General features: G+C 39.0%; 1 protein-coding gene across 1 annotated transcript; it reads right to left on the bottom strand.

Moving 5' to 3' along the window:
- Window positions 1-6471: 6471 nt before the first annotated feature.
- LOC125264344 lies at window positions 6472-9457 on the bottom strand. The gene is made up of 3 exons (XM_048183591.1): window positions 9392-9457; window positions 8820-8979; window positions 6472-8573 (listed from the first exon to the last, which is right to left on the bottom strand). Exons 2-3 carry the CDS (start codon window positions 8879-8881, stop codon window positions 6980-6982), a joined length of 1656 nt encoding a protein of 551 aa, XP_048039548.1. The 5' UTR covers window positions 8882-8979; window positions 9392-9457; the 3' UTR covers window positions 6472-6979.
- Window positions 9458-11152: the final 1695 nt, after the last annotated feature.

Genomic DNA, 11152 nt, shown 5'->3' with positions numbered 1-11152 from the left:
GGAGCTTCTCTAGGACCGAACTTGCCTACCCCTGGCCTAACCTCACAAATGCACTTCCAGAATAATGGTCAAAAATTCCCATAAACACACTCCTAAACCTTGTGGAAAGCCTTCCCAGAAGAGTTGAGGCTGTTATAGCTGCAAAGGGTGGGCCAACTCCATATTAAACCCTACGGATTAAAAATGGGATGTCATGAAAGTTCATGTTCACTTGAAGGCAGGCATCCCAAAACTTTTGGCAATATAGTGTAGGGCCTCGCTCGACAGAACTTACCAATGACTTTATCAATGAACAACATGATTGAACAAAGCTTCATTTGGTCCAAAAGATCCATTTCCTGACAGGAAACACCTAGCCTTAACAGAAGTGATGACGCAACTTCTTTTAACAAAGGACTCTGTCTAAAGGACTTCTTAGCTCACCAGCAATAAACTAATCAGAACCTATCACGTGGGTCTGATCACATTAAATCTATTGATTCTTTCACAAAACCCTCTTGTATTATCGGACGGAACAGGAAAACACCCATCAACGGATTTAAAGACGAATCTGTCCTATCTATACCTCCTTTGTGTTGAGCAATCCATTTTGACCCGGTCACTTGTGACTCTGGTCGCTGTTCAATGACTCTATGCTTACAGACTCAATCTCCAATCTCAAAAGGACAATTGTTGATATTTTAAAATATTAACTATATCTAGAATAACACATGCTATGATGTGATTACTAACATGTTGGAGTCAATGCATTATATGTTTGTATTCCCGTATGCATTTTCTTTCTCTTGTAATCATTGTTTTAATTAGGTCAGTCTAGTAATATGTGTGTAAGAAGTGTGTCATGTTTGAGTTCTAAATACAGAGTTTATAATTCTCTGTAATTCTGTGTGAATGAAACATTGAAATTCAGTATCAGGAAGATATTAAGAAACGTTATAAAGTTGTTAATAAAACAGGGGAATGTTCCACAGATATCACGCGATGTGATCAATAGACAATAGACGAGGCGTGTCTAATCTCCGTAGCAACGTCTCATTGGAGGATCGCATCTGAAGGATGGAGCCAAATTGCCCCTTTAAAACTATGCTTTCCCAATAGAAATCAGTCAGAAATCAGTCAGAAATCGGTCAGAAATCGGTCAGAAGTCGGTCAGAAGTCGGACTGAAGCACAGTCGTTGAAACCCAGTAGCCGAAGCACCGCTACTTTGACCACGGCTGAAAAGTCGCTTGGGTCATGCTGAAAAGAAGAAGCTGAGAACTGATTGACCGGGGATGATTTTCCATCTAACAGTCGCCGACTTCAACCACGAGCCGCACAGCTGACCATTCAACAGCCGTCACATCCAGACTCCAAAACACTCTGTGAAACATCTGACCAAAGTCTCCAAAGAAGAAAACTGCTCAGAACAGCGCGTTTCACCAGCCGGCAACAACTTTAAAGCTTCCGCGCAACTCACGAAGGGTTTTCCCGAGAAGACGTCACCTGAAAGACAGCCAATCCAGAACGGGACTCCGCTGCACATGAGTCGCAGAACAACCCGATTACCTCAGCTGTCAGAGCAAACGCAGGTACAAGCAAACTTCTCTCTCTTGCTGGAAACTGGTGAAACTCCTTTAAACCTAAAGAATCAAGCCAAAGCTCTGCTTTTATGATTTTCCTCAGGTTGCGATGTTTAGTTAGTATTTGGGACTTTCTTCTTAACTCATATCAACTCCGCGAATGTGTGTGTGTGTGCGTATGTATGTATGCGTGTGTTTAGCCTTAGTTTCTTGTAATCATTAGAAGTAGTCAATAAAACTTTTCACATATACGAGTTTCTTGTGCTGTGTATCAAATTACTGCCTTAAACTTAAAAGATCAAGTTACCTCTTGCTTATAATAATATAATAATTATAATAATAATAATCATAATAAAATATTGTTACTGTTGACAGCAGAATAATATTTTATCCAGAATTGGTAAAATATTCTAACCTCAGTTTTCGCTGGACGAATAATTGATGAAGTGTAAAATATTAATTCTGACTCATTTACAGTTGATTCAATTCTTATTCCCTGTAACAATTAAATTGAGCTAATAAATAGGCCAAGTCCTACAATAGTGTGTGTATATATAAGCCAAAAAAAAATAAAAAATGCTCACATTTTCGAATAATTAAATGCAGGCCTGAGGCTTTGGAGAAAAAAAAATCAATAATATTTATTGTCAGAGGAATCTGCATATTAACCCTAAAAAAGAGAGTTGTGTCATCAGCAAGCTGACTGATGATCACCTCTCCTTCAGCAATAGTTATTCCTTTCAGACTGGTGGTTTTTATGTGAGTACAGAGGAGCTGAGCTGCAAGAAGGTAACACAAAATGGGTCAGCCCTGCCTGATTCCCCTTGCAATTTCAAAACGGTGCACCATGTTTTAAAACAACAGAACTACTGTCATTCTGGTATAAAGTTTTTATGGCACTGCAGAAGAAATCTCCAAATCCAAACCTTTTTTTTGAAAAATTAATCCATGCTGCAGAGTGTCAAATGCTTTATAAAAGCATTAACTTACTGTAGTAATATTATAAGCTACTGCCGGTCTTGTACGTTAAATATATTGTATATTGTCTCTATGTATTTGAAACATTTGAATGCCAGCAAATTAGTGAATATTGTTGCCCATCAGCATATTATTTCACTTTCATAAGTGTTGGTAAGTACTGAAAATACAATTGTTTCCTTGTGCACACAGGTCTTCAATTTCCGACTGGATATTTTTGATGATGTCATGACTATTCTGGTTTATTTTTTCTGATATTTTGTTTTGTTTTTCAAACATTCCTCTCTTATTGTTGCATGTTTTTATAGAACAATAGAGATGTAATGTTGGACTATACTGGAGAGAAACTGATGTTCACCCTCTCTAAAGTCAATTGAAATGTCAGAAAATAATAAAATGAAGAAATACATACATAAATAAATAGGACAAAACTCTTGACGCTTGTTATTGACTGATTTGTTTAATGTAATTTTTCACAGGTGCACACAGAACCCCCAAAAGTACCAAAGAAGCAACAAAACAAGAAAATAAAAACTGTATCCACAATACACAAAGGTTTGAAAGTTTGCTCGAGGTACCACTGTGTAAGGACGAGGCTGAGGCGGCGTTAGAATCCATTTGCAGAGTTTATTAAAGGGCAGGAACGTAAAGCCAGACAATGGGTCACAACAGGAAAGCCGTCCAGTCGAGCAACCAAAACACAAGGGTAATCCAAAGGGAAGTGGAGTGGAAACAGGCAAACACAATAATCAGTCCGAATCAGGCTACCAAAGCAAAGGGAAAATCCAACAGACGTAAACAGGATAAACAAGCAGAATCATACACAAGGTAAACATGCAGGATTAGTGATAAACGCTCGGTAAGGCAGTTAGACTGGCAATACTTCGCAAAGGCCAGGTGCATAGCCACACCCTGAAATACTGAGCAAACAGGAAGTAAGAATAGAAGCAGAGGGAGTAGGACACAGTCAGTACTCAGGCGAGGGCTCCCTCTGCTGGTGTGGCATTACACACTGAGTCTGGCCTTCCTATTTTATAGGCCAAACTCCGCCCTTCTCTGGCATCACTCATTAACAGGTTAAATATTATGATAGGTTTTATACATTTGTCATTATTATTATTGGATAACAGAAATGATCAAATACATACAGTGGGTACGGAAAGTATTCAGACCCCCTTACATTTTTCACTCTTTGTTATATTGCAGCCATTTGCTAAAATCATTTAAGTTCATTTTTGTTTCTCATTAATGTACACACAGCACCCCATATTGACAGAAAAACACAGAATTGTTGACATTTTTGCAGATTTATTAAAAAAGAAAAACTGAAATATCACATGGTCCTAAGTATTCAGACCCTTTGCTCAGTATTTAGTAGAAGCACCCTTTTGATCTAATACAGCCATGAGTCTTTTTGGGAAAGATGCAACAAGGTTTTCATACCTGGATTTGGGGATCCTCTGCCATTCCTCCTTGCAGATCCTCTCCAGTTCTGTCAGGTTGGATGGTAAACGTTGGTGGACAGCCATTTTTAGGTCTCTCCAGAGATGCTCAATTGGGTTTAAGTCAGGGCTCTGGCTGGGCCATTCAAGAACAGTCACAGAGTTGTTGTGAAGCCACTCCTTCGTTATTTGAGCTGTGTGCTTAGGGTCATTGTCTTGTTGGAAGGTAAACGTCGGCCCAGTCTGAGGTCCTGAGCACTCTGGAGAAGGTTTTCGTCCAGGATATCCCTGTACTTGGCCGCATTCATCTTTCCTTCGATTGCAACCAGTCGTCCTGTCCCTGCAGCTGAAAAACACCCCCACAGCATGATGCTGCCACCACCATACTTCACTGTTGGGACTGTATTGGACAGGTGATGAGCAGTGCCTGGTTTTCTCCACACATACCGCTTAGAATTAAGGCCAAAAAGTTCTATCTTGATCTCATCAGACCAGAGAATCTTATTTCTCACCATCTTGGAGTCCCTTAGGCGGGCTTTCATGTGTCTTGTCCGACTGCATCTCTGGAGCTCAGCCACAGTGATCTTTGGGTTCTTCTTTACCTCTCTCACCAAGGCTCTTCTCCCCTGATAGCTCAGTTTGGCCAGACGGCCATCTCTAGGAAGGGTTCTGGTCGTCCCAAACGTCTTCCATTTAAGGATTATGGAGGCCACTGTGCTCTTAGGAACATTAAGTGCAGCAGAATTTTTTTTTTTGTAACCTTGGCCAGATCTGTGCCTTGCCACAATTCTCTCTCTGAGCTCTTCAGGCAGTTCCTTTGACCTCATGATTCTCATTTGCTCTGACATGCACTGTGAGCTGTAAGGTCTTATATAGACAGGTGTGTGGCTTTCCTAATCAAGTCCAATCAGTATAATCAAACACAGCTGGACTCAAATGAAGGTGTAGAACCATCTCAAGGATGATCAGAAGAAATGGACAGCACCTGAGTTAAATATATGAGTGTCACAGCAAAGGGTCTGAATATTAACTTCACCACCTTGGGATGGATTCTCCATTTCCCAAGCCTCAGCCCCAGCCTCGACAGGATATCTGCTCTCACGTTTGAATGCCCTGGAATGTAGACTCACATGTAGACTCAGAGAGAGCAGTTTGTCTTGAGCAGGATCTGCTGCACCAACCTGAACAGGGGCGTGAACACAGTTCGTCCTGGTAATTTTTGTAAGAGACTACTGATATGTTGTCTGTCCACACCAACACATGGTAGCCTCTCAGGCCTGGGAGAAAGTACCTGAGAGTCAGAAATACAGCCTTAATCTCCAGGCAATTTATGTGCCAAAGTAGATGTCGGCCTTCCCAAACCCCTTGTGCTGGGTGACCATCTAGAATGGCACCCCAACCTCTGAGGGAGGCATTTGTAGAAAATGAAAATGTGCCCCCAGTGTGGGATCCAAGGTGAGAAACCAGGGTCTTTTCTACACATAAAGGGAACAAAGCATTACCCGAATTACCCTTAACTTCTTAAAGGGGATATACAATGAGTGGAATCCCCTGCTTTTTAACCAGAACTGAAACAGTCTCATGTACATAAGCCCCAACATCGGCAGCAGCTTCCATAAGCATTTTGTATTGATGGACAGAAATCTCTTGAACTAGCTTGACTTCTTTAATTAGAGTCAGAATGGACTCTACTCAAACAGGAGATAGTTATGCCTGCATTGAGTTTGAATCCCACACCAGATGAGCGAGTTTTTTCAGATGAGCGAGAACGTCATCTCAATTCTGAAATGCTAGCTCAACTGGGTAAATATGAGCTAGTCATCAATGTAATTGAGTATGCAGATACCCTCCTGTATCAATGGAGACAGCACAGCATCCATACACTTTGTGAACACTGGGGGTGACAGTGCTACAGTAGGCCCAAGGGAAGCATCCAATATTGTAAGTTTCACCCCCGAAAGAAAACCTGGGGCCAGTTACATAAACCAATTAGACTAGTCTTAAAAGTTAAGACACAATTTTTTCAAAGTCCATTACATAAAAGGGTAGATTGGTGTAATTGCTATTGGAAAAATAACATTGATTACCCCTGAAGTTTATGCAACTGGCACCTGAGATACTTCCTCTGTTGTGGTAGAATTTCTATATGAATGTATGCATTCATAATATCTATTGTGACAAACCAAACCTCGGATTGAATTTTAGACACAATATTCTTGAGCACCAGCACCAAAAACTGTAGATCATCAGATTATGGTTCAGAACCCAAAGATCTAAAATTAGACTCAACCCCGTCTTTACGGCTGTAAAAGCCTGACTCTCTTACAGAAAGGGGAACAATGTTCAATGGGCCCTTTGTTCAATGGGCCCTTTCATGTAGCCTTGATTCGCAGAGTAAGTTTTCTGTGGTTGTTTATCACATCAGTTTGCACTTGCTCACATGTCTGCTTACAGTTTTCATATTGTAGTTAAATGAGACTATACAAGTCAATTCAAGGACAACATTATTCACCTTTTAATAAGGATACAACACAGTATACAAAAATATAAATATAATACTGTACATACTGTATAATAGTGTAATACAGCACAGATGACAGTCTTGACATATTTAGCATATATAGTAATTAAAATTGCTTAAAACAAATTACTTATGGTTAAGTCCTTTGTGTATATTATAACGTTTCAAAAATTTTAATCTATATTTATATTTTTAAATGTTTCAGATTCTAAGAAAGTATGGAATAAGGGTAAAAGAAAAATATGTACACAAAAAGCAGCACAAATAAACGAAAAAGGAATGACAAAAGGATTCCAAAGCATTTTGTGTGTGACCTTCATATTACAAAAAGAACATAGTTGAAATCAGTAAGTTGTAATTAAAGTCAACCCCTGGTATATACAAGTGCTGTTGAAACACCTGTGTACAGAAGTCATTGATTTCTCATTGTAAGCTGCAGTCTTTTACCAGTTGATTGTTTCACTTGTACTAAATCTGTTCAATGATGCTCACCAAGGAACAGTTTTGCCAGACCAGCTTTCAGATAACTCAGAGCGTCTTTATTTGCTTCTTCAGCTACAGCTTTTCTCCTCATTTCCTCCAGCTCTCGGGCCCAGTTTACTTTCCCAGCCTCCTTCACTCTGGGGATGAAGAAGTCCAGATGCTGAAGAGTGAAGGCCGAGTCTGGCTTTAATGCGATCTGAGACAGATGCTTGATGTTCTGGTAAGCATCAGACAGAAGAATTGACTTTTGGTCCTCAATCTCCTTCAGATCTTTGTCAAGATGTTCCATTAAAACCAAATATGTCTTGGTTTGTTCTTGGGCTTTTTCGTATTCCATTTTTATAGAGTCAAACTCCATTGTCGTGCTCGAGGTGCTGATGACGTATTTTTTGTTTTCTTTGACGTGTTTGCTGTGGTGACACTTCCCTGTACACACGGTGCAGTATCCGTCTTTCATGACTTCACATTTGCTGGGATTAGAAACCCACCAGCAGTCAAACTCATGGCAGTTTTCCTCACAGACGGTGCAGGTTGTCGCCTTCCTGTGCTTCCATGACTTGCTCTCAATTGGCACCTTTGTTTTCACAGTCTTTTTTACTTTAATGGTAAAATTTTTACTCTCCTCAATCTTTTCCCTGTTTACTTTCATTGCCTCCTGGATCTGAAGTTTTTCAGACTTTTTCAGCTCTTTCTCTTGAACTCGCAGCTGTAAGTTGCAGATGGACGCTTCAAATTGAATGCGCTCTATCAGGACATCTGAAGTCAACTCCAAACTTCTTCTGTTCTTTAGAGTCAGAGATTGAAGGAAATGCTTCATGCCACCCATGCTGTCTTCCCAGGCATCTCTTTGAGCACGAATATGACGATCTTTAGTGTGACGGGCATCAGCCTGCCGGTTGTTGAACAAGAAATAAACAGGTTGGTTATTGTGGTCTCGTCTGCAGGGGATTCTAGCTTTATTAATTGCACCGATGACATTATTGGGTTCCATACCATCTGAGTGAGTGATTAAAAACAGAATATTTTTCACAATGTCTTTTCCGAACAAAGACAGAATTGAACTGATAATGTAATGCTGTCTGTCTGAGAGACGATTCTTAGACGCTTGAGTCACAAAACACACAGCGTCGATTTCACAAACTCCATCATTGTTCTGAAACAGCATAGATAAATTCTCAGCAACTTCCAGATCTTTTTCCAGTCCTCTAGTGTCTCCGTATCCTGGAGTGTCGATGATGGTGAGAGATATGGGACTTTTAATAGGAAAGACCTCATACATGGTGATTTCAGATGTTTGTGATTCTGATTGGTCTTTGGCTTCTTCTTCTGTGATTTCATACCATATTTCATCCTCAAACTTCACTCCCAGTAAGTAGTTGACCATGGTGTTGATGAGAGTCGTCTTGCCAGCGCCGGTCTCTCCCACCAACAGAACAATTTTGTTTGCTTTTCTAGTGTCTTTTTTCCCAAAAGTCCATTTTCTGACTTTTCCATGATCATCAAGCACTTTTCTCTCTGTGTGTAAAAGGAATCGTTTTGGAGGTCCTCTGTGAATCAAAGCTAGTCTGCGTGGTGGAAGACTTGGCCTTCTGTAAAATGCAGATGGGGGCAAATATTTACAGAATATTTGTGTAGGAAGAATTTAACACTAAATACCCATCAACCATTTTGTTATGTAAAAAATAAATATTTGATTAATAATTTTTCAGCATGAATATACATGCAATTATAAATAATCTAATAGAAACAATGTTTTAAACTGAGAAGTCAGACTTAATACAATCACATTTTTGTTTAAAACCCAATTCTTATAATAATTAAGAACATTCTCTTACGGCACATTAGAACCTTCATTCATGGTGCTGCTGCGCTGACAGCGATTTTTGGATGGTTCCATTGTTGCTGGGGTTAAAGGGATAGTCAACTCAAAAATGAAGATTCTGTCTTCATTTACTCTCCCTCAAGCCGTTCCAAACCTGTATGACTTTATTTCCTCTGTGGAACACAAAAGAAGATTTTTTAAAGAACATTCAAAACCAAACAACATTGAAAGTCCATTGACTTTCATTGTGTGGATAACAAACAAAAACATTTCTCAAGTTTTCTTTTGTGCATAATTCTGAGGTTCTTGACCAAATAATACAATTAGCTTCCTTTCTTAAAGAATTCCATGAAATGCCAAAATCTTTGAAAGATTAAATTCAGTTTGTGTTACATGCTTATCAAGGAAGTAAATAAGTCACATAATACAAACTTTTATGCTGTTGCTGATCTTATTGAATCTCCTTAAATGTTAAGAATATTTAATTTAGTAGCATGATTTTGTTTTCACAAATACAACAATAGATATTGTTTTAAAAATGCATTCTTAAAATTATTTCTGAGAGAATTTATTAATGATACTTACACCATTCAAGACCGTATCATTGTGAAGTTTTCACAGCAAATCTCATCGTGAGTCAGTCTCAAGGGAAACTTTTTAATAATCAGTATGAGAATGGGACGTCTCCTGCTCATCTTTCCTGTAATACCAGTTTGTCACATGATTACAAGGAACTTGAGTTGTTTGGTTTTATTTATCTAACACATTTAAGCACAAAGTTCATTTAAAATGTAAATGAAAAAAAAAAAAAAAGTAAACTGAATTGTGGACTAATTCAATTAATGTGAAACCTAGTCTACATGAATGTTTTGCAAGCAAGATACAATAATTTCAACAGGGAATTCCCTCTGAATACTTATCAAATCATGCTGCCATGATGAGTTTCTGTTGCAATTCGCTTGCAGGGCAGTCAATGTAGTGAAGGGTTTAAAATCGCATGACTAAATTTGAAATAACATCCTAACATAATATCGCTATTTTCTCTGTGGCTTTATATGGCAGCTGTTATTCTGAATTATTTTGATTTCATCTTTCATGGTTTTGATGTCATTTTTGCTGCTAGTGTCATTACCCATAAAGAAGACTATTTCTTGTTAATGGAATTCTTAGTATGTTTTCCTTGTTCCTTTTTCATGTTTCAGACTGCACTGCTTATGGGTTTGGTTTAACCCAGTTTGCTCTGTGATTTTTATTGAGACTGGAAAGAAAATGTTGATTTTCTCAATTTTAATCATCTTCATTTTAACAATCTCGATGTTGATTCTTAAACCTCATGATCAAGCTTTTTAGTTTAAGTGGCAAGTGACATTACTATAGTTCTAGCACAAAATAAACATGAATGAACATCAGAAAGTATGTTGAAAGATACAGAGCAATTTGCTGAAATGTAAATTAATATGACTGAAAGGTATGTAATAATCCAATCAATGCTTTAACCATAGAACGGTGTCTATAATACAGCTTGAAAATGATGTGAACACCGTCCAAACAGGCACGGAATGTTGCACTCTTACAGGTAAGCAGGAAGAGCAGCCACTGTAACTAGCTCAAGATTACAGTAGGCTGGAGAGCAGTTATGGCAGTGCAAAGTGAGAACAGAGGATAGCAGCGATGGCCAGGCAGGTACTCTATGCACAACTGACTATACACTCAGATATCTCAGACACTGTACTAGTCTTGCTGCTAGGCAGGGAGAGTAAGTGGAGAGAAGCTCTGTTTGCAGCAAACAAGACAAGACAAGACAAGACACTACAAGGCAGATGGCAGTAATGCCCACCAATGTCTGGTTGGTCCACACAAGATTTAAAAAGGCATGCATCTTTCAATGTCTGTTGTATTGTAAGTTGTAGGGAGTATGGCGCGTGGAAGTAACTTTGGACGCAATCGATCCGAGTTCAATTCCGCCTTTTGCCGTCACATATCAGATCGGAAAGACATGTATTTTCCATAAAAAAAATGAAGAAAATTTTTGAAAAGTAGAAATAAAGTGCCTAACTAATGTTTAGTAATAAAGTGTTATAATTCAGCGCTTGCTGAAACAGTCACTCACTTCATCTCATGGCGAGGACACAGCGTTCTGCATTCTTTCAAAACTCCCATTATAATCAATGAAGCTGCCTACAGGGCATAATGGATCTCTTATTTCCATCATGTCTACACTTTGTTGGTTATAGTGAAATGATTCACGAGGGTGTGGAGGAATGCAGTCAATGAGCAAGTGCTGAATGAGAACTGCTATTTTGAGCAGGTTTCTGATCTGTCGACTCTGCCAGTCAGAGTCTCATT

Source organism: Megalobrama amblycephala, linkage group LG3, assembly GCF_018812025.1.
Source record: "Megalobrama amblycephala isolate DHTTF-2021 linkage group LG3, ASM1881202v1, whole genome shotgun sequence".
NCBI lineage: Eukaryota > Metazoa > Chordata > Actinopteri > Cypriniformes > Xenocyprididae > Megalobrama > Megalobrama amblycephala.
Note: the sequence above shows the minus strand (reverse complement) of the source record. Positions and strands in the feature narration are given on the sequence as shown.

Coding starts and splice junctions, on each gene's coding strand:
- LOC125264344 (XM_048183591.1), bottom strand. CDS start 8,881: ATGGAACCATCCAAAAATCGCTGTCAGCGCAGCAGCACCATGAATGAA. Junction 8,574..8,819: donor AATGAAGGTTCTAATGTGCC/GTAAGAGAATGT, acceptor TGCATTTTACAG/AAGGCCAAGTCTTCCACCAC.